This window comes from Camponotus floridanus, unplaced genomic scaffold (genome assembly GCF_003227725.1).
Source record: "Camponotus floridanus strain SB8 unplaced genomic scaffold, Cflo_v7.5 scaffold131, whole genome shotgun sequence".
Classification (NCBI taxonomy): domain Eukaryota; kingdom Metazoa; phylum Arthropoda; class Insecta; order Hymenoptera; family Formicidae; genus Camponotus; species Camponotus floridanus.
Window position 1 is genome coordinate 107,427 of NW_020229250.1, and position 25,323 is coordinate 132,749.

Sequence of the window (25,323 nt, forward strand, 5' to 3'; positions counted from 1 at the left end):
ATTGTAAAGAGTATTGAAAATTAATAGAAAGAGTGAAACGATACATGAAATATAATGAAAGTTAAGAAGGATTTTCAATTACCTTTAATGGAAAGAATTCCACCACCATTGTTTTTGTACCATTTGATATCTGCACATCCTGAATGACTCCTTTAAAATTAAGCCGCTGTTCTTCCATCGGCCTGTTATCAACCTGGCGAATATATCGTGACGTCTGTGGCAGGCCTCCCAGATAGAGAACGGTCACATTCAAATCTCCTGTAGCGCTAATGGTCTTGCGGAAGTACTCAGTACCGTTGATTTTGACTTGAACGAGAGTGACGTTTCTCGCTATTTGAATCAGATGATTGTTTCCGTCATTGAGCTTCACGCCACTGACGGTATAAGCTTCGACGGTATTGGCTGTGCCATTGAATTGAATCCTCACAAGTAATTCTCCGCCTTCCACCAACTGCGCCGCTATGTAGGTTCTCTCTTGAGATTTTTGATCATATTGAGGATCTGGTTCCGTGCCTAAATAGAAGATATCACCACGACTCTCTCGTGTGCGAATGAACATGGAGATATCGACGACAGAACTAACCGTTCGTCTAACCGTATCGCTGACTTTCACAGTCACGTATCCGTTCGTAATGTTCTCGTAGCCAAATGTAGCGGCGGTCATGTTGTACTGGCAGGTATGGCCAAGATAAGGACGTTCGCACTTGCAATAAAAATCACGCCAACGATCAGTGCAATGACCGTCATTCTTGCAAGGATTCGGCGAGCACTGAGGTTCACGAGGACAACCTGCTTCCAGGTCTTCCGTATGTACAGTTTTTGATGCTTTACCAGAGTAGACCTAAAATAAATTGAAAAATGTAAAACAGTGTTGCAAGAATTTTGAAAATGCGGTTGAATTTATCAGTTTAGTAGATTGAGAAACTTTGAAAAAGTTTTTTTTAAAATTCAATTATTTGCAAGATTAAAAATAAAGCTTATCACAAAATTAATGTTGATTTCTTAATGAAATAAAGTTTAAGATTTTAATAATATCAAGTAAATAAGACATATAAACTTTTTAAAATTTGTGATATAAAAATACAACGCTTATTACTAATTGTAATAATAAAAAAATAATATATAAATTATGTAGAAACATAATTTGGAGGAATTATAACTTATAAACATGATATAAATTGAAAGGATAGATTAAAATAAATTGAGAAAAACAAATAATCGAAACTCCATACCCATTCGCCATTAATGACGACATCTTCCATACAGCCAACGAAGAAATTGAACGAAGGTATGCGAGACAATCTTCTTAGAAAACTGAGAGAACTGATGTGGCTACCGCCTACAAAAGTTGTGGGGAAAGATGTATGATTTGATGAGTTGGAACCCTCATTAGGGCTGATAGGATAGATAGTTTGTTCCTCGTTGGCCGAAAGAACGAGATGAGTCGCATTGATTGCCACGAAGGCTTTTTGCCACTTGGAATCATTGAGTCCGCTTCCTACGAAGACTCCGTCCCATTTGTTCAATATGCTGGAGTGTATGTTGAGCTTGCCATTTACCAATTGAAGGATATAAATCGTTACGCCTTTGCCAAATGCCAAAAAACCATTCGGTAAAGTGGTTCTAAAGCGGAACTGGATATCATAGCCTTCATCGCGTGTGGTGTTCACCAGGACATATGAACTGCCACTCAGAGACATTGTAGTTATCTATGAATTTATTGAATAAGATTCTTAAGGTTTGTTACTTATGAAACTGTTTTTAACAAATGTTTCATATATTTATACATCTTTCTCTGTCCGAACTCTATAAGCACACAATATTCCTAGAATATTGTATAAATATTATTAACTGTTAATAATATTTATACAATATTCTAGGAATATTGTGTTTTATAGAGAATTATTTCGGGAAGAATTCAACGATAAAGCATAATTAAGTATAATATGTAAATAGTTTGATATGTTTTTACATATATATACATGTTTTATATATATATATATATATATATATATATATATATATATATATATATGATATCTGATAATTTTAACTTTTTAATTATTTAATACAATTTTTTTTGTTTTATCTTAGTTGAAAGAATAAGATAGAAAAAAAGAATAAAAAATTTTATTAAATAATTAGAAAATGACAACCATTAGTTACTTAAAAAAATCTTAAAAATGCAAATAGATGTATAAAAGTATTCCGTGTTTGAGACATCGAAGAAACAATGCTTTTAAATTAATAATGTATGTTAAAATGTATGTTAATTAAGATTATTTTAATAACAATTTTCTTATCCAAAAAGTATAAGTTTTTAATTATTATTATTTTAAAATTAAAAAATTAAAATAAATATTCAATGAATGTTAAAAACACACTGATTTTCTGTTTCTTGATAAAAGATGTACGATTTAAATTTATTTAAATCTTTGTTTTTCTCTTTTAATGTAATTTAATAATTTAGAATTTCTCATTACTCAATTTATTATTTTTTTGTTACTTTATTATCAATTAAGTATGAATGTTTATTATTTTATTGATTAAGTTTTATTCTAATTTTATTTTTATTATAATATAAATATTATTATCTTTTTTAAAATTACGTTAATAATTTTTGCATATTTTATATTATAAATTTTATTATATCTTTTGATATAAATTCTTGTATGCAAGTCTATTATCTTAAAGATAGGAGAGAAAAAAGTTTATATAAATATAATCACTCACATAATCGCACACTTCACCGTGGTAACCATTAGGACAGGTGCAATTGAACTTGTGAATGGTTTCGTCAACAAGGTAAGGCAAACAAGTGCCACCATTTTTACAGGCATTGCCTTGACAGCCGATCAGTTTCACTGAACAGTTTTTGCCACCATACTCCGGTTCGCAAGTGCAAAAGTAGTCGGCTCTGCCATCGGTACATATTCCATGCTCGCAGGGATTGTATCTTTTGCATTCATCAATCTCGTGTTGACAATGATCTCCCTCAAAGCCTTCGTCGCATTCACAGGTATAACCGCCGATGCGATCCATGCACGTGCCTGGGCCGCAAGGATTGCTATCGCACTCATTGATGTTTACCTCACAATTTTTGCCAGTGACACCTTGCACGCAAAGGCACTCATATCTATCGGGATTTTATGATCTTTTAATCAGTTTTATTGAGAAAAAATATAAAGTGAATTTTTGGTAAAGAAAAATCAAAGCTTTTGAAAGATTTATTTAAAAACTCACCCGCTGGCGTTGATATAACTAAATTCCTGATTGAATATTGCGGGCAAGTTTAAAACTTCGCTTTTATAGAGCTCTCTGTTTGACCGTTCGAGGCAAGTGCCATTGTATTGACAAGGCGAGCTCTCACATTCGTTCACGTCTACCTCACAATTCCTGCCAGTGTAACCAACATAGCATTGGCATTTGTAATTTTTAATGTCATCTAGGCAGTGACCGCCGTTTACACATGGTTGTGAGAGGCATTCGTTGATATTTTCTTCACAACGTGGACCCTTAAAAAAAATAAATCCAGAATAAAAAAAAAATTTTTTTAATTAAAATAAAAGTTTAAATAAAATTCTTTATTCAAAATTAAGTTTAAAATAAATTTTAAAACATAAGAATTAATATAAAAAATTGATATAAAAATAAATTGAATAATTTAATTAAAATTTAATTAAACAAAAATAAATATCGTGGTATTATTCTTGCATTATGACATTAGCATCGATACTAGCCACTTGCTTATTTAATCATATTGGATAAAATATAATTAAATTACACAGTAAACGTAATTACTTCAAGAAGTTATTATCGAAATACAATACACATAACCTGGGAAATAAATAAAATTAAAGCAAAATCTTAGAATAAGAGAAATGAAAAAGAAAAAGCACGTGCGGCTAGAAAATTTGTCAAAAATCAAATTAATTGCAACTAAAAAGAGTTAATACTTTAGTGAGAAAAAATTATCTTTTATGATATTTCACAAAGATATCATTTGTAACAAAGAAGAAATTTTTTTTATATTTTTATAATAAAATAGCAAATTCTACCTCGAAACCGGTATCGCTGCAGTCGCAGGTGTAACTGTTTACGCCATCAATGCACCTTCCTAAATTCATGCAGGGTGACGAGTTACATTCATCAACATTAATTTCACAATTTGCACCGAAAAAACCCGGCGGACATACGCATTTGTATGATGCTATACCGTTTATGCATCGCGCTCCATTTAAACACGGATCGCTATCGCATTCATTCACGTCTACCTCACAGGTTTTGCCGGTGTAACCAGGTTGGCACAAACACTGAAACGTATTGATGCCGTCGAGGCATGTGGCATTATTCTTGCATGGACCACATAAGCATTCATCGATGTTGATGTCACAATGATCGCCGGAGAAACCCGGCCGACAGAAACAGTTGTAGCTACCCTCGGTATTGACGCAAATGCCGTTGTTGCATAGAGAATTGCCATGTAAATCACATTCATTCACATCAAGATCACAGTATTTACCTGAAAATAGAGTTCAATTTCGTTTTCCACTCAATTATCGCAAAAAGAAAATATATCTTTGAAAAATTTTTTATCTTTCTCTATTATATTTGGATTATATTTAATCCAAAAATGTAAAAAGATTTATCTCTCAATAAAACGAAAAAATATATAATGTATTGCTAAAGTTATTATAAAAGATGTAAAAAGATAAATTAAAAATAAATTAACACAATACTTAATTGTACACACAATACACATTAACACAATATTTAATTGTTATTAATGAAATTATGCTCTACAAACTACGCTTGTTCTTTTTTGCCTTTGCTTATTGTAAATTATTTTTTGTCTATTTAAAGTAATATAAAAATATTATAATATAAAAAATTCATATAATTAAATGTGTTAAAATTAAATTTAAAAAACTGAATACATAAATCGAATATAAAACTTTAAAAAAACCTTAGAATAATTAAAATTATTATTTTCAATGATATTCATAAAATAATAAAGTAAAAATTTTATGTTTAGAATAATAATTAAAAATAACATACATATGTATGCAAAATATAATTTTTTCAAGTTCCAAAATATTTTTAATCAGTCTTGCGACGGTCTCCCTATATAGACTTTTAAAATTTACCTTGAAAGCCGTTTATACATTTGCACTCAAATCCGTGATCACCGAGGTCGATGCACGTGCCGTTGTTACATGGTTTTGCAGCACAGTGATCTACGATTAACGTACAATTGGGGTCTCTGTAGCCTTCACGACATTTACATTCGTAAGCTGCAATACCGTCGACGCAGACCTTGCCATCGGGACAGACTGCGCCTATACAATCGTCAATGTTTACGTCGCATACCTTGAATAATTATTATTAAATGTTATTATCTATATATCCTGTATACATTTGTATATATACACATATACATACACACATAAATATGTGTATAAAAAAACTTAAATAAAGAATGTAGCACATGCATTTTATTATTTATTTATATACTATATACATATATATATAGTATATCATATATAAATAAAAAATAAAATATATATAATAAAATATAAAATATATATAAATATCGTGTATATATATATTAATATTATTATTTGTATATTTATATAAAGTATTATATATTTTATTATTTATTATTTTTTTATATTTTTTTACTTATATATTTTATAATTATATTTTTTTATATATACTATCTCTCTCTCTCTTTCTCTCTCTCTCTCTCTCTCTCTCTCATCTTCTATATTTATATATAAAGATATCATGCCCTACGATACCTTGCCCTCGAAGCCATGTGGACATTCACAAACAAAATCCCTCTTTGATCTCAACATCAATGTACAATTACCGTTGTTTTGACAAGGATTTATAGCGCAAGCATCATATTCCTGTTCGCAATTATCACCCATAAAATCTCTAGTACAGTTACACGTATATCCATTGACACGATCGATGCAAATGCCGCCATTTTGGCACGGTTGTGACAGGCACTCATCTACATTGAGATGACAGTTCTTTCCTGCAAAGAATATTACTTTCAGAAAGAAAACTAAGTATTTAAAGAATTAAAAACCTCCAAGTATTTAAAAAAATATATAATTGTAAAATTATCTATAGTCCAAAAAAATAACTACAAAAATTAAAGTAGTTTTAACAATAAAAATTGCGACAAAAATAAATTGCAAATAGAAATTGCAAGACAATTTATGATACAACTATAAAAACTACAAACATTATATATATATATATATATATATATATATATATATATATATAGAACAAGATTTAATAGTTAAAGTTAAAAAGTAGTAAAACTAAAGTTATACATAATTAAAATTATAAAATTAAAGTTACAAATAAGTTAAGAAGTTATAGTTATAAAATTATAGAGTTATATAAAATATATTACAAATTAATATTAGAAATAATATTATAATATTAATATGTAATATATATTAATATATTATAAATAATATATTAATATATTATAAATAATATTAATATAATATTGATTATATAAATTAATATTAATATTATAATTATTATAAATTATAGAGTTATATAAAACATATTATGAAGAGAATTATATATATTAAAATTATAAAAAGAATCAAACATTCAAGCAAAGATATTAAGAAATGTATATGTTAATTCCGATTGAAAGAGCAGTTCTGATTAACTATAAAGTAAATATTAGAAAAATTTCTGATTAAAAAATTTAATTTTCTGATTAAAAAATTTAATTCTAATTTAACTAATATATAATTAAATAGTAATACAGACTGTAATACTATTAGTGATAAAAATGTATAGTTTTAAGACAGTTGACAATTTAATTAGATTAGAAAATGTGCGATAATACATTTTCGTGTATAACGTACATGCGATAATACATTTTCGTGCATACAATACATAACGATATAAATGCTTACGACACCTCTAAAGTTAGACATAAAAGTTTAAAATAAATTTAATAAACAATTACATTAACATCAATATTTTATTGATTTCGCTTTTGTTTTCTTTACTTATAATACTAATTGCCTAAAGAGAAGAATCTTTTTTTATAAGCTTAGGATTTATTCTTAGGAATGTTTGCTTTTGCCTAATATAAAAAAATGTTAGCATATTAAAATAGAAACTAATTTCAAAGTATTGACGTAGCAAACGATTATCAATTTTAACTTTGGTACTTTTACCTCTCCATTCAGACAAACAAGTGCAATTAAAACCATCTCTATTGCTGGTGCAGGTGCCACCGTTAGCGCAGGGATTGCTGGCACAATAGTTGACGGTACAGTTGGGTGGATTACCCATAAAGCCGGGATTGCAAACGCACTGAGGACCATGGGCGTCTTCTACGCAGATACTGTTAGGTGGACAGGCCGCATTCTCGCAAAGACCTTTCAATTCGCAATGACGGCCTGTGAATCCTGGGAGACACTCGCAATGATAAGTGCCAACGTCATCGATGCACTCGCCGCTATTGGCGCAAGGTCCCGATAAACATTCGTTTAAATTGAGCTCACAATTTTGACCCTCAAAGCCTTCCGGACAATTGCAAATATAACTGCCGTAATAGTCGAAGCACAGGCCATTGTTTAGGCATGGATTTGCTTGACATTCATCAATATCCTCCTCGCAATTGATACCCTCGTAACTGAAAAACAAATAATGAAAAACGCTTGAAATATCCCTATATATATATATATATATATATATATATATATATATTTCGAAAGATTTAAAAGATTTTAAATTGTAGAAGAATAAATAGCTAACGATACAGACAATGGATTGGATTTGTATTCTCCATCTCTTATAATTTCTACGTATATCTAAATATACACACACACACACACACACACACACACACACACACACACACACACACACACACACACACACACACACACACACACACACACACACACACACACACACACACACACACACACACACACACACACATATATATAGATATACGTAGAAATCATAAAAGATGGAGAATAGAAATCCAATCCATTATCTGTATCGTTAACTATTTATTCTTCTACAATTTAAAATCTTTTAAATCTTTCGAAATTTGTAAAATCAGGATTTTGAGAAATCTAGAATCTGGTAAATAAAAATTTTGGGATACACATATAAAATGCTCCGTCTTAATTTACGATTTCAATATATTACAAGAAATGATAAAACGGAATTTGTAGAATATGAATTGGACGACGACGACAACTTGATTGTACAATAATTCACAACTCTTAATTCAATTGTTAAATATCAAATAGTCTCTCAAATAATCTCAGTTTTTTGAAGAGACTTACCCAGTCCTGTCGCATCTACAGGTATAATTATTGATGCCATCGATGCAGATGCCACCGTTCTTGCATGGGCTCGAGGCGCATTCGTTAATATTAGTTTCACAATTTTTCCCAGTCCAACCAATCTGACATTTACATATGTACTCGCTATCTGTCAGCGATGATATGCAAACGCCATCATTTCTACAAGGATTCTGCTCACACAGTCGTGCTCCCAGTTGAGATTCACAGAGGGTGCCAGTAAACCCGGACTTACAATTGCAGACAAAATTGCCATCCTCGTCTTCGATGCAAATACCACCATTATGACAAGGTTTGCTCTTGCAAGGTGGACCTGAAAGATATACGAAAAAGGTCATTATTTGATCAATAATAGTTATAATAAAAGACAATGAGGGAAAAAGAAGATACAAAGCAGTAAAGCAATACTATATTTAATTGATGCTAATATTAATTAATTGCACGCGAAAAGAGATCGTACATTTTTTAATTATTCATAATTAAGTTTCAGACGTTCATCCCATATGCATACGATATTGTTGACGTATTTAATTGTGCAACTTCTTATGAAGCAATTAGTTTAACTTTGGTTCAAGGCAATTTTCTTGAGAAGCAACATCGATAAAAGAAGAACAAAGACACGATAAAACAATAATATATTTGAAGTCATTGAACAAGCATGAAGCAGATATCATCTACTAAGAGTAAGGCAAACAGCACTTTTATGATTTTTATATACAGACTGTTTCAGAGCAGAATAGATCTATATTTACGACATGCGAAAATCATGCGAAAATAAAAAACGATGCAGATTTCATATCCATTCTATCGCACACACAGTAATAGGTATAACTCTTCTAATCTAATTTTTTATAAAGATTATATTTGTGAAATATTTTTTACTATATTTAAAATCATTTGGTATTTAATCTTTTATTCACATGTTTTTTTAATTCGTATTTAATTTTCACATTTTAATTCATATTTTATTATGCAAATTTTTAATAATTTTGTAACTTGTTTTCTCTTGAAATTCACAAGAAAACTCGCTAAAAATAATACTACAACAGGATATTTCCTCGTGATGCGGCATAATTACATCGTGACATAATATTTCCGATTAATGCGCGTGTTGGGTATGAATCCGCTCGTCCCGCGTATTTGAGATATCAACGAAGTCTACCATTGTCGATCTGGCAGTTGTTGCCGGAGTACCGGGCGTAACAGTGGCACTCGTAACGATCCTGCCGCGACACGCATTTACCATGCATCATGCATGGTTCGTGATGACAAAAATCCATGGTGGAGGCTGTAGCGGAAGCTGTCCCTGTAGCACTCACGAGACCGCTCGTTCCACCTGAAAGTTTTTTGTTTTTCACAGAATTCGCATGCAAACTTTATCTTTCTGTCTCTTTCTCTCGCTCCCTCTCTTTTCCTCTTTCTCTCTTGATGCATATCTATATATATTTTATGTACCTTTGGAACAACAAACATGTGTGCGCTTTATATTTAGAAAAAAACATGTGTCACTGCTTTGTACTCATGTTAATCATTATAATCCGAAAACAAATAAAAGAGTGATGTTATTAAGAGGTTCTATAAAAAAAATATTATGGAAAGATAGAGACTGTTTCTAGAACGAGATCGAGAATAGTAAGAAAAACTAATTAAAATTAAAACCTTTATCGTTTTTAATTCGAAAATAAAATTTTTATAACAGAAATCTAGTACATACAATTTAACAATTTATAAATTTGATTAATATATTTATAATTAAAATAAAAGATGATAGTGCGAGCATGCGTGTGTCTATTCAATAGAACGAAAAGAAGAAATAAAATAAAATAAATTAAATAAAAAAAGGATATTCTAATTTTGTAGGAATAAAAAGTGCGCGCACGCACGCACGCACACACAAATATACGCACGCGCGCGTGCACACACACACTTAATTAATTAATTAACTATACAGAAGATCAATTAATATTGCAAATGTTATTGCAGAAGTTTATGCACAATTATTATTTTAATAAAATTATATAATAAAATAATAATTATATTAAGTTCATATTAAGTTTTGTACAATATAACAAGTCTTATAACCTAAAGGCAATCACCATATTAAATTTTTCTAAAAATTCCTCTTTTACAAAGAATTGTACTATTTGTACTATTCTTTATTTTATCTCAAGATTAGTTCACGTTGATGTTGAACTAGCTTATTGTTATCAATCGATATTTAATGCAACTCATTAAGAAACTATTGTAAGAATGTTCTGTTTATGTCGAGCGCGATATCAATCTATTCTATTACAACACGTTATCACTCGATGCTTGCTCTAACTAATTCTAATTCTAGCCTGAAGCTGTTCTACTTATTCGTGTGATGACTACGCTATCGATCTACCTTATTATCGTGTGTAATTACTCTCAACGTTTTTAATACAAGAATATTCTACCGTAAAGAAACTGAAGAAAAAAGTTGTGAGAAAAATTTATAGATGAAACATGTATCCTTACATCCTTTGGCATTCAATGGACAGGATCCAAAAATGGCTCCATTGTTGATGCTATCGTTGAAGAGAATTCCGGGTCCATGCAGAATGCATCCTCTGAACCCTTCGCCGATTATGAGTGAACTATTTACATCATAATCGGGAAGCATCAGAATGGGAGAATTATAAGTCGCATTTGCAACCACCTAGAGAAAAAACATTCCTATACATGTGTCTCTATGTCACTTGAAAATTAAAAGTAAAATTAACTCTTTTAGTGTATTTTTTAATTAATTAGTAATTAAACAGTAAAATGTATAAAATTAATTAATTTTACACATACGCAATTCGAAGAAAATGTTTTAAATAAATTTTTAAAATATCAAATTTTGAGTTAAAAACAATAAATTTGTTTAGTTATTATTTCTATTTTATCTGTAAATCCTAGTGCAATGACATTAATAAATTTCTATAATATTACGTTATGTTAAATTTATATTAAATTAAGTTTATATTAAATTTATTTATATATTTTATTATTTTTCTATTATATGCATCAATTAATATAATTGAGTAATTTGTATTTACCTGAGTATGTCCTGCAGCATTCAAAGTGAGATTACCAAGTCTGAAGAAAAGATTAACATTATGCCAGATATTGTTGAGCAATCTGGCGTTTAATCTAGCCCTATATCTCTGCTGATCGACTACAGCCACAAAGAGTAGTCCTTCGGGCGTCACCTCGAGACTGATGGAATCATCGTTGTACTTTTGCAGAAACAACCGACCGGGATCGCACGTGCGGAAGCTGAGACCACTGTGACGATGCACAGATACAAAAGAGCTCAGCTTCAGGAATGCTGAGCCATTGAAATAAGCTTCGCGCGGATACTCTTCGTAATTTCGACGTCTGAGTTCCTGGGGAGCTCCCTGAGTAACAGCCAGCAGAGTGGCTAGAAATACTGCAATAGAAAAAAAAACTGTTGGAAAATTATTGATATGAAATTTCTTTACGTTTCGAAAACAATAATATCGATTAAAAATTACACTTTTTATATATTTCTGGATTTCTAGTCTCATCCCCTAGTTCGCAATCCATCGTATCATGGATCGGAGCCCTTTTCATTTTGGCATCGTAGACGTTAAAAATATATTGTAGATGATTCCAACAATAAGAATATTACAAATAAAAGATGAATAAATTATTAATAAAGATGAATTTTATATATCAAAATTTACTTGTAATCTCGATTATCTCTACAATCTCTCAGATACGTCAAACGATTTATATATACATACATACACACACGCACGCATGCACGCACACGCTTCCTTTTCCTCTCTTTTTTTTGGAAAATCACGTAATTGCGAATTGTTCCCAAATGAGATTATCCGGTTGAATATTGTCAGACAAAGATAAACTGTACAATTGTTCAAAGTTAGAGGCAAACGGATTAGTCCATCAGTGTCGTTATTGTCGCATTTTAATGCGATCGACAATTTGACGTATGTTAAATGGGAGAAAGTAGTGGAAAATAGCGTAACGGTTTTGCGGACCAGAGATCGCAGCGGGGGATCGAAAATGCGGGTCCTGATTGAACATATCGCATTCATGACAAATCACGACATAATGCATTCCATTTGGAGTAATTTCGCGAAATGCCGTTAGAAAGCATAACAATTTACTCCGTAATTCGTAAGAACACCACGAGTACATCTTTACGGGACATTTGCGAAATGTCTGTAATCGCCTGCAAAAGTATGTCGCGTACTTTAAGAATATCGGAGAAAAATGTGCCTGTAGCAAAAATAAAATAATTAATCGGCTAATATAAAATTAATTAAATTATCAGTTAATTTTCTTCCGAGTCTCTCTCTCTTTCATCCTTATGTATAATATATGATCAACTAAACAGAGTCACCAGGTAATGCGTAACGAATGCGCGACTATTTGTGATGTACATGACAATAATTACGACAATATCGACATTACTCGACTCTACTCGAATAAATTGTTCTGTTAATTCTAGCTGTCAAGTCAGTTTCCAGTCTAATAGTGAGATGGCAACGATCGCGAGATCGCAAGATGCTGCGCGTAAAAGCGACAGTACAATGCAACAAAGAGAATTGTGCTCGGAAGGCTCGACGAAGGCGTGGCAATTGTGAGTCAGTTGAATTATATAAAACTCGGTTCTCGTGGATGAATACCAACGAGTTTTGGAGAACATTAAAACTTGAACAAAACGATGCGATACGATTACCGTATCGTAGCAGTACAGAGACGAAGTTTTCCATCACTACATTAATAAAACTGTTAATTCGCTTGATTATACAGAAAATGTAACAGATTATTTTGCGAAAGATTTAACTGTGTATGTATGTGCGTGCGTGCATACGTATATTTATGTATACGTAAGAATAAGCCTTTAATCTACACAATTAAAGAAAATAAAATTAAGTTTTTATTCATTGCAAATAATGAATAATTTTAATAAAAAATAATTTTTCGAGAAATAATTTTTAATAAAAGTATTCTTTATTAAAGAAACATTTTTTACTCAGAAATATTGATTCTCTTGGAAGGAAGAACAAGGGACGGGGACAAACTCAGAACTACAACTAGAACACAGAACTATTACACATGGCTACGACTGATTGCGAGTTGGTAGCGGAGCTTTCGGTTCACTGACACGTGGGAATTCAACGATCGAACGTTATGCATTGCGTCGTCTATAAACGTGCAACGGTCGCAGTAACGCGCGCGTCCTACTAAAAAGTTTCTTTGTTTATGAGAAATGTGACATGATTCATCATAATGAAATTGATATGATTCCAGATTAAACATAATTTTCTCATTTTTGTTGCAATTTCCATTATTTCTTTATTATATGTCACAAATATTCAAGTTATATTATTTCTTATGTATAAATTAAATACGTTATAATGTTATATGTATGTATTTTAGAAATTATATAATACAATTATGTATGTATATATACATATATATATATATATATATATATATATATATGTATATATAAAATATATTTTTATATAAATTAAATAAATTATAAAAGATATTTATAAATTCTGTAAAAATTGCGCACATATATTTCTTTCTTCAAATTTATATATTATATGTGTGTGTGTGTGTGTGTGTGTGTATGTATTTGAAAAAACTTTGTTTCACATGATGCATATTTAAAATCAATTAATAAAAATTACAAGTTGTAACATGTATAAGAATTGCGAAAGAGTCTTATATCTTGCCACATATAAAAATGCAAGAGGACTTGATGATCAGTTTCCCTATATAAAAATTCATTTTCTTAGTAGATACACTTTAATTTCTATGTTGTAAAAAGTCAACTTGATGATGCATATGCTTATCTAAAATTGTGCATAATGATGTGTTTCGCGCTATGAAATTTACAATTAGCAATAGTTGGGGATAGGATAACAATGTCAATAAATATCCTATACCTCTATTGATAGCATCTTAAAAATTAATATAATAGTAATATAGTATTAATAAGTGATATGTGCATTATGCAGTAGCTGCGTAGACTATCACACAGATAAAAAATTTTAATTTCCAAAAGGATGAAAAGTATATTTACAATTATATTAATGTTATTATTATTTATTTAATAATTACACGTCATATGTATTAATACGCAAATAAGAAAGTTTCTACAACAGTTTAAAGAAAAAAGAAAACCATAATTTTTCACGTCTAATTTCTAATTTATCTTATTATTTCGTATCTTTGTGTGCTTACTTCCTGTTTTCCTAATTTTGACATTTCATTCTAATGCGAATCCAAGGAAGTGCAACAGAGAAACGGCAGGATGGACTGTGCGGCTAGTTAGTTCGGCTCGCAGAAAATACCGCAACTTGGTATATAATGACGGATAACTGCACAACGCTAAATTGCATTCTCCCAACGGCGGTAAATACCGGTGTTGCGTCTTGAAAACGCCAACGCCTCCCTCTCGCTTTCCCACATGTTTTGCATGCAGACATATTATGCATGCCGTATGACTTAATCCTTTCTTTATCACCTTTTATTATTCTAATCTTCTTTTTTGCTTTCTCTGATTTTTCGACATCCTATTGTTGCGCAAATTTAATTTCGATAATGTAAATGATTGATTTTCTCGATTTTACACCATCCTAGTATCGAAATCCTCAATTGCGGAATCTCGTAGGCGAATCTCGCGACCTGCATGTCTAACGCACAGAATATCGATCGCCTTTAAATCTCATTGTAATATCGCGTTCCACTCGACGATATCGTAGAGCAAGTCGAGCTCGAAGCTTTGCCGTCAAATAAAAAAAACTTGCTCGATTTAATTACCCGAGCACAATTATCGTACAAGTGCAGCAATCTGGCAAGTTCGGTGATCGACGATACGAAGCTCTTAAAAGCTGACGAGAGCCTTAGATGCGATATACCGGAACACATTTTTGTGCCTACGTCTATCTCACTCAGTTCTCCTCCTTATTTTATCGTTGTAATGAATGGACTTCAATAATCTTAAACTCTTGTCAATATAATACTTTTATAATTGCCATGTGTCATATCCGCGTGCGTTCTTATTCTTATCTGTGTTTCCTCTATAATTATTAAAATTTTACTAAATTTTATAATTTCACAATCATTATAATTTTTTTCATGTTGATTCATATTTTATTTTGGTTTTATGTGAAAACAATATATTTTTCAGAAAAATTACAGTAAGAAAATTCTAGTTTTAATTATTTTATTTATTGCTGAAAAAAACTTGTACGCTTATTACATCTCTTATTGAGAAACTAGTATATAGTACATATACGTATACATATATTTATATATTTCGACTTGGAGCTCTTTCGTTATCGAATTGTCGAAATATACCAACTCTCAACCTGACTCGAGCTGACTCGAGCTCGCAAGTGGAAGCCATATATTGATACATCAACGTAGTCCCTCGCTTCACGCTCAGGTGCGTGCCTTGAACAACGATACGCATATGCACACGCATACAGCCGCATAGAAAGAGAGGATTGCAACGTTCATCGTTACCTGTCGGCCGGATGAAATCGCCAACTGCTAACTGCCGTTTTTCGTTTCAAGCGTCGTAGCTGAAAGAAGAGCCGGCTGCGCTTTATGCTACGTTGCAGTTTTACAAAAAAGATTTCGAAGAAGTAGTAAAGAATTAGAGAAAAACCTCGTATATATATATATAAAGTGAAACAAAGTGGCTTTAATAGAAAGAAAGACGTTTTCGTGACGACGCATGAAATTTTCAAGATTTTCACTTGATTGGAAATTCTTTTTTAGGTAGAAAATGCACATATATAAAACAAAAATATAAAAAAAAGAGAAAATGTTATAAAATATTTATAATGTATCGATAAAATTAAACTGAAATCAATTTTGTTCATTATTTTATTTCTAAAAAATAACTTACAGTTAATTTTCCAAACTCTTTATTTCATTCCAAATTTCATAATTTTTTTTTTTTTGGATTCTCTAGAACTCAGTATACATATTTCATTATTTTCGTCAACTATCATTTAACGCCTCTGGCATTTATTTCCTTCGTGCAAATACATCACTTTGAATTAACTTTCCAATGAGATATTTCTCTTGTGAATCTTCGTAATTGGCTCAAAATGAAATGAAACATTTAATCAACTCTCTACATATACATATAATGTGCTTTTGCTTATCACATATTATCGTGTCGGAGGAATTCATATATATATATATATATATATATATATATATATATAACAAATATATACCATCGCTGCGAGACATTCCACGGACAAGCATATTTTTTTGCGAGTATGTAATATATGTCTTGTATTCTCTTGACATTGCGATAGAAATGCTATACGTGATTGTACTTTTATAAATCAGATCGTCGACTTGTAATCCGATTGTATGTTTCAATACACAAACATAATCAATTAATTTAGTCATTGCCGTGTCTATTTTTCTCTTTGAACGAATTTATTTTCTGATTTCGAATTGATTTACGTAAAAATGAAATAGGATGTGCGATATCTGCGCAATTCGAATTCGATCTCTCGATAAAACTAATTCCATTTATTTATTATCGTTGACGAAGATCTGAATAGAGAAAAATAAATGAGTAGATAACGCCATGCAACATGGCTTTATGCAATTTTATGTAGCAACTCGTAATATTGATGGAATGGGACCTGCAGTTGCATCTTTTTGTCGAAATTATATATCGAGAAAAATCTAATTTGTGTTTTTTTGTCAAAAATGCAATAATAGTATAAGTATTATAAAAAAGTATTATAAGTATTATAAAAATATTACGAATGATTTAGGTAATAAAATAATAATCCAATTCTAATCGCAAGAACACATATAATAATAATTAACAAGTAAAATATATCGTTAATATAAATTGTTTCATGTTAAAAAGTTTTATCATTTTTGCAGTGAGATAAAATAATAATATGTAAGATAGAAATATATGATACTTTTACATATGATAAAACCATTTATTAAGAAAATTTTGCGAATGAATAATTTAAAACCATATATGTATAAGCTTCAAATTATTGTAAAAAATTAATACAATTTTTGTTTTTAAAATTTTTAAATAACAAATAAAGATTTGTAAAATTGCAGAATTTATAAAATAAATCAATTTTTTCAGAAGAAAATATTGCGTATATAACATATATCATTCTTGTAAAAATGTGTAAAGAGAAGATATAAACAATTAATCTTTTTCGAAATATTGGCTCGCTCTTTCTAAGATGTAATAAATAATATCTTATATTTTCAACAAATTTTCCGATAAATCTTTTTATTTAAAAACTCTGAGAAAAATCAAGAAACTTTTGTAAAAATTTGTAAAAGATTCCATGTCAGCCATGACATTTAATTGCGAAATAAAAGGAAGTAAAATGTGAAAATTACGAAATTAAAATTAGAAAGTCGTATATCAATGAATGTACATCTACCTATGTACATCGATAATCCTTTGTACAATCTTGTTTTTATAATTCATGAAAGCTATGCGTACGTATATCTGTTTGATTTAATATTTTGCGAATATTAAATGACTTTGAATCAATTTCGCAAAATTTATTATTTTCAATCAACGATCAGTATGTCTAATCGAATAAGAAAAAAACATGTAATATGTATCTAATAATTAATCAATTTAAAATTTTAAAAATAATTAAGGATTGATTCTGATATAATTTGAGCTATTTTTTATCTCTTGATCCATGTCATCTTTTATAATTAATGCTGAATTTCGTAACAAAGCATTTCAATTTAAAATTCTTTTTGTAACTTTTATCATATATTCAATTACATATTTTTTTCAGCTTATATTGATATATACGTTATTTTTCTCATTCAATCCATAGTATATGTTTAGTATTTAACATTGGAAGAAAAATAAATATGTATTAAGAAACATTTTATTTTAAATGTTGTGTCTTTTGTTATAATTATCTTTCTTATTTTAAACAATCGTGAAAGAGAAATCTAATTGCCATAAATATTTAATGTTTTCAATTTATCCTGTATGTAACAAAAACATTTATCATTATCACGCAGTATAGCAAAGAATTATAGCGAGCGAATTACACATGGTTGTCGATGATTCAGCTGTGTTACGATATGTGACATGTTTGCGAAAAAAAAGAGATAATCTTCTAAATACATTTTCATTACGTTATTATCATGGAAAAACTTACTTTAAAAATGTATGCATATTGTTTTAATTTTTTATAATTAAAAAAATAGGCTTATTAATTCACCGAGAGAATGATCAAAGTTAAATTGAAGTTTTCCATTTTTATAGATTCATTATTAAAAATAACAAGATAATGCACTTAATTACTGCTTATTGATAGTATTATCTCGACATTAAATGCATTTCTTATTTTTCTATTCACGAAATCACATGTATGGAATTCGGGCTAGGAGTCAAAAAAAGGCCTGCTAATTGTCAACATTAGGCATTCGAGTGAATTTTCGGGACCTGTGAAATGCCTTTGATGGTGAAAATATTGAACTTCAGAGGTTCTGGCACCACTCAAGAAAACCATGTGCCCTCTTTTTACATGCGACCGTGAGAAAAATGCTGAGAACAGTTAAAATCTTTATTCTTTCCGAACTGAAACAACATTTCACGGCAACAGGCGCTTTTTCAAAACTTTTAACATCTATTCTTTAATTATACTTTTCTAAAAAATTAATTAAAAGATATTTTTCTTAAAATAATTATGCAGCATTTATTTATAATTATAATTTTCTTGAACATAAAATATCTTGAGACTATTAAAATGAAATATTTACCTCGGGAAAAAGACATTATTTTTACAGTAAACCAATTACGCGCGCGCACAAGTTTTGCAGTAATTAGAAATTATTTTCCGATAAATCATTTTGTAAAATAATCGCGCGTTTTATTCGACTTTACTGACGAGTCGGGAGGCGTGTCGGAATTTATTTTTCATTTATTCGGATTTCGCGCGAGCGAGCGAAGCGTAATATTACGTAGCGCGAACGACTCTGTAATTCAATGCCGATATCGTGCACATTCGTGCAGATGCAACTTTCGTCCATTTCGTTGCATTTTTCATCGCGCTTTCGTAATCAATCGAATAGAAATACTCTTGTCTTTATAATCCTAGATTATTGAAATTGTTTCACGCTTGTATCATGTCGTGCACATAGTATATCCGATCTCTCTCTCTCTCTCTCTCTCTCTCTCTCTCTCTCTCTCTCTCTCTCTCTCTATATATATATATATATATATATATATATATATATATATATAACAAGAAAAAGACTTTCTTATTTTAATAAATTATTGCTACAAAAATAATCTGTATCGTATGCTCTGGATATTATATAAAAAAAATACCCTGCAATTGTATAACATGTAAAAAAAATTTACATCAATCATAACTCAAACTCGTTAGTCGTATCGGAATTTTCTTTATCGAACGTAAACGACGTAAACTCACGTAAAAGCTTTCTTAAAACTCTTTCATGTCCGCAAAGTCCGTTTAAAATTACGGTAAAAAAAATGCAATAGACATATAGTGAATATTACGCTCGTGATAGGAACGAGCTTAATACACTCGAGATCTTTCACGATCGTGACGAATTATTTGCAGAAATTATTCGCGAGGATGCGACGAGGCGTCGCGTCAAGTACCGATGTGCTCGATATAAATTGACAGGCGACACGTGGAACAATTGCGTCACAGTCACACACGCCCGCCTCTGCTCTCATACGAGATGACGTTCCGATAAATGCTTTTTCAGAGAGGAGACGACGTCTGTTTATGAAACTATCGACCTCTTGTAGCGTGGTTATCGATATTGCGTACACGTGCGCGACAAAGTCTAACACATTTACAATCTCTCTCTTTAAATCTCTTTTGAAATCAAAAAGATACAAAATACAAAATACTTCAAAAAATATATTACATATTATTATTCTTTTGATTTAAAAAAAATTCTCTTTATTATGTCGAGTAATAATTGTTTCCTTATTATAACATTGATGTATATTATATATATTATTAACACATAGAGATAATAATCTACGTTTTATAATTAATTTTATTGTAATTTTAAAATTATTCAAGTATATACGTGATCGTTATTATTTTTTTCTTAATAAAACAATTAAAAATAAAATTTGCCTAATTTATTAAATTTTGCGAACGATCGCGTCCTGTGTGTAAAAAATATTTGTTTATACATCTGATTTATTTTACTTGTACATACATGTTACGCTGATAATAAGTGTATTCGGTATTGCTCAGTAAATGTATATATGTTATTCTTTTTCTTTAAATGCAGTTTCTCGACTATATAAAATTTAGAACAAAAATTTGCAATTTGAAATGTGGAACAAGAATGTAATATTTTCGGTCATATTCAGAATATTCCTAGATTAATAGAGATTACATGTTTTTATTTAAAAGATAAATATCTAGAAAAATTTGCCATTTATTACAGCAAACGTGTCTTAAATAATTTTCATGCGTTATACATATTTTTAAATTATTTCAAGTGTATTATAATATATTTAAAGATTGATTTTTTCATTAATTGACTGTGTGTGATTTTCACAATACTTTCTAAGCAAAATAGATGTTGTGCATCGATATTACACTCTTATATTTCAATGCTGTTAGGAATAAACTAATATGATTATTTTCAATTAAATTAATTCATATTTTCATTATTTATCGCGCAAACTCGACTTCTTTTACATCTAAAAGATTCTAAATTCATTGTTTTAAATTCATGTTTTTCTGACAAACATCTCTCTCAATATTATTTAAAATATTGAGACGATTCATTCTACTGGTACTTTTGTACAAATTCTCGTTTACCTAAATGTACTTTGCTGTTCGTATTTTTATACGAAAAGAATGTACAATTTGCGTGACAGAAATTTTTGAACAGTGATAAGCCGCTTGTCGTCTAAAATGCTACTTTGATCTATCCCTTTTTCCATTTTTTAAATTATAAAAGCTCATCAGAAAAATCTCAAGAAAATCTCTTTTGTTCGCTCAGTGAAAGACATCTAAGATTACTAGCAAATATTGTAACGTAACAATAAAAAATTTCAAAATTTAGTGACTATTTTTAGAATTTAATGAATATTTATTCTCGCGAAGTGTGAGCCAACAAATCTTTATTATATATCTATGAGCATCTATTTAGCAAAACATTAGTTTTTCCGTGATTGTCATCTAGAGATGATGGTCTCTCGGGTCGGTCACTGATCTACACCGGTGATCCCGAAGAGGTAAAAGTTTATACCGTTACGAAGGAACATCGTCTCTCTCTCTCTCTCTCTCTCTCTCGTGCGCGGTGCGCGTTCACATGCCGTGCGGTCAATGCGCGACCGGAAAGACGCGCGTAAAAGCGGAAGCTCACTCGCAGCTACGTATTCAGACGAAGAGAAGAATATCTCGCTTGCGACATGTAACGATCGATATTTTTATTAAATTTTTTATTCAGGAATAAAGAAAAAAGCTGCGTTCTTTTTTTTCTGAATAAAAATTCCGAGTCGGGAAAAAGCCGTACCGAGTGCATTATCAACTGTACGAGAAAGTCACCGGATGTTTACCGGATGTTTCACCTGAATTTGCTATTCGCATCTGTGAGTGTTTATTGCTTTTAAAAGTGGATTCTAATTAGAAAATATAAGATTCTATCAAATTCCATAGAAATATGTAAAAAGAAATTTCTTGAAAAAGAAATTTATTTTGGTACAAAAATATAAATTAAGAATTTGTAATGTATAAGTGTATGTGTGTGGGGCACCGTCCCGCCCCCCCTCTCCCCCCGGTGTACGTGTGTGTGCGTGCGTGCACATGTGCATATATATAAACTGTAAATGCAATTAAAAATTTTTATTGTTAAATCACGCGAATAGCAAAGGAATAATTGTAATTTTATTTCTTATTGTAATATTATTAAATTATATGAAAATAATGTCATGTAATGTGATTAAAAAAAAATAAAATATAATTTTTGATACAAGAGAATATAAGAAGAAAGCTCGGATATACACAAGTCTCCGTGAGACATAGATAAATTCTTTTTCCATTCGATAACAAAATTATCAAGATTCTTTAAGAACAATGCGATTATATCATGCTTTCAAGGATTCGATGACATAATCGCGGATTTAATTATTCCGTTTCTTCCGTTTAGCTCGAGTCTCGAATTTTAATCGTTAATGATTTCTCATCATAATTCGCATACATGTAGTAGACAATTGGAAGTAATTCAACATTTTTCAATAATGAAATTGAGATTTATGAGTGCGACAATATTCACAAGAGTCGATATCAAATGACAATCATTATTTAATGGTATTGTATGTAGTGATTTGTAATTCTCAAAATGCCTTAAATATTAAAAATTGTTTAAATTTTTTTCAAATAAGTTATTCAAATAAATTTCGTGATATTTCGCGTGATATTTGATTTTTCAAGATTGTTTCCAACTCTAGGTGATAAGAACAGATAATATTCCGTTACATGATGTTACAAATGGTGAATTAATATTGTTTCTCCTTTTTAAAAAAGATATGGTTAATAAGTAGAGATGTAATAAAAATATTTTTTCTGCCATTTTATTTTCGACCTCAAGCTCCATTTTTTGGACGTCTATCGCAGGATTTGTTGTCAAACACAGTACGTGCTCCGATTAATCGCATCGCACGCAATCTGAATTTTTTATTCTTATCAATCATTGTTTATGATACATTATAAAAAGAAAAAGCCCAACTGCTTTATCGCATATTTCATTAAAAAACTCTATCATTTATACATAAAATTATTTTGTAGTATTGTTATAATTTTCTAGTCACAAATTTTTTCCTTTAGATAATATAAATAAGTAATTATTAGACAACAACTCTTAAAAAAATGTAATTTGAGAATGTCCTTGTAAACAATTAAAATAAACAATTAAATAATTAGAAATATAATTAAAAACGAAGAGAGAAGACTTGTTAAAGTACATTCAAATGTGTCTAAAATGTGTTAAAAATTTTCAATAAATATAAATATTGAATGAATAAATAAATAAATAAATAAATAAATATATATATATATATATATATATATATATATATTATTACAGAAATTAATACTACACAACTAATGTATGAAATAATAATGTAAATGTACAAAAATATTTGTAAATATTAATGTAATAAAATTCAATCATACAACGCTGACTCGTAAGAGAAAGTTTTCTTCTCTCATCGTAGCATCTGGTATCGAACTCACTCGCGGGAGATTTCAATAGATTCAACATGCTCCGTCTCGTTATCGTGTTCCGAGATGCATAGAACACTATATAGGACCGAACAATATCTGAATATAATCGAACAAAGTCAATCGCGCAATGGTAAAAAATTGTAAAAATTTTTGCCGATACTCGTCACATTTGAGATACAGAAAAATATAAAAGCTAAATAATAAAATAGGGACCTAGAAATGTATTAATTTTCAACTCCAATTTTATTTTCTCCAAATTTCTCTTTTATTTCTCTTTGTCTAATTCTTCTTCCAATTTTATCGTCTCTTTTATTTAATTCCAATTGACAAAAAAATTTTAGTCTTTGAAAAACAATGCTTTTAAATGTCGTTTTCTAACATTTCTCTATATTGCTTTTGTAATTTGTGTGTCGACACTGACAAAAGGGCTTCTCCATTGATTAGGATCGGAATGCCAGACTATCTTGGGAGCATAACGATGCGCTCTCTCCATAACAATGTAGCAGGTAAAAATGAAAGATATACGGAACACTTTGTTTCAAGGATGAATTTGTTACAAATTTATCTACGTCCTCTCGTTCCAAAAATTACTCATCGCACGATTTTTCATCTCGATATTTTCAATTTGCAATATTCTATCGTTTAAATGTTTATAATAGGTGTGTGAGAATTTTAATATAATTTACGAAACGAAATATTCGCATAAACAAGAGAATACTCAAATTAAACAAGGAGATTACTCGAGTTAGCGCGTTATATTCGCTATAAATCACAATTGCGTGCGGATCGTTATATTTTGATCCATTGTAATTACCGAGAATCCAAGGATCTAGAATCGAAATATATTTGAGAATTATATTTCGGAAAAAAAAATATATAAATATATATATATATATATATATATATATATATATGTATATATATATATATATGTATATATAAAATATATATATATATATATCTTCAAGATTCACATGTAAGGATTATAATCTCGAGTCAGAATGTATGTATACATATATATGTACATATATGCGTGAACTGATTAAAATGATTTCGAAAATTTCTACTCCAAAATACAATTCGCGTCCAGATATTCTCGAGTATTCGGAGTCCGCGTTGTCCGCGACAGTGGCTCAGCGACGCTCGTATAACGATGGCGACCGCGATGACTCGGTGGGGAACCTGACTCACCTGCTACGACGTGTCGCGACCGCATTTTCCGCCTCCGGATCTTTCTCGTCGCTCCTACTTTTCGTCGCTTTCCTCTCTTTTTTTACGCATTCAGCATTCTGCCGCTGGATTCTTCTCCGTTTTCTCGTTCACTTTTTCGATCGCGCCAAAAGATCGCTTCCCGCTTCGAATTTTCTTTCCCGACCTCCACTCTTTCACCTCTACACTCACGCGCGCGCGTACACCGACCGACAACCGACATCAACTCGACCGACGTCGAACGCTCGCCGAACGCCAAACGAAACTGCTGCGCGTTACCACCACCACCACCACCACCACCACCACCGCCACCGCCACGGCCACCGCCATTCCACTACCACCGCTCGCGATGGCGGAGGCGGAGGAGGAGGCGCAAAATCGTCGCCATCTCGCTCGGTCGAATTCCTTCCTCTCCTTTACTCTCGTTACTGTAAAATATCATTGTGTGAGTTGGC

At 30.6% G+C, this 25,323-nt stretch overlaps 1 protein-coding gene across 3 annotated transcripts in view; it reads right to left on the minus strand.

The window, feature by feature from the left end:
* The window catches only part of LOC105252523 (protein crumbs), a 29,804-nt gene extending 4,681 nt beyond the window's left edge, over nt 1-25,123 (minus strand). The window contains exons 1-13 of one of the 3 annotated variants that reach the window (XM_011259923.3): nt 24,851-25,123; nt 11,432-11,805; nt 10,869-11,049; nt 9,532-9,705; nt 8,352-8,682; nt 7,224-7,684; nt 5,802-6,043; nt 5,148-5,370; nt 4,059-4,522; nt 3,244-3,515; nt 2,734-3,136; nt 1,233-1,709; nt 83-841 (exon numbers count right to left, since the gene is read on the minus strand). In XM_011259923.3, the coding sequence (XP_011258225.1) occupies nt 83-841; nt 1,233-1,709; nt 2,734-3,136; nt 3,244-3,515; nt 4,059-4,522; nt 5,148-5,370; nt 5,802-6,043; nt 7,224-7,684; nt 8,352-8,682; nt 9,532-9,705; nt 10,869-11,049; nt 11,432-11,805; nt 24,851-24,875 (4,386 nt within the window). In that variant the 5' untranslated portion in view covers nt 24,876-25,123. Of the gene's footprint in view, nt 1-82; nt 842-1,232; nt 1,710-2,733; nt 3,137-3,243; nt 3,516-4,058; nt 4,523-5,147; nt 5,371-5,801; nt 6,044-7,223; nt 7,685-8,351; nt 8,683-9,531; nt 9,706-10,868; nt 11,050-11,431; nt 11,824-24,850 lie in introns of all 3 variants that reach the window. The other 2 variants (XM_025406082.1, XM_025406083.1) reach the window with 2 other exon arrangements.
* Nucleotides 25,124-25,323: the final 200 nt, after the last annotated feature.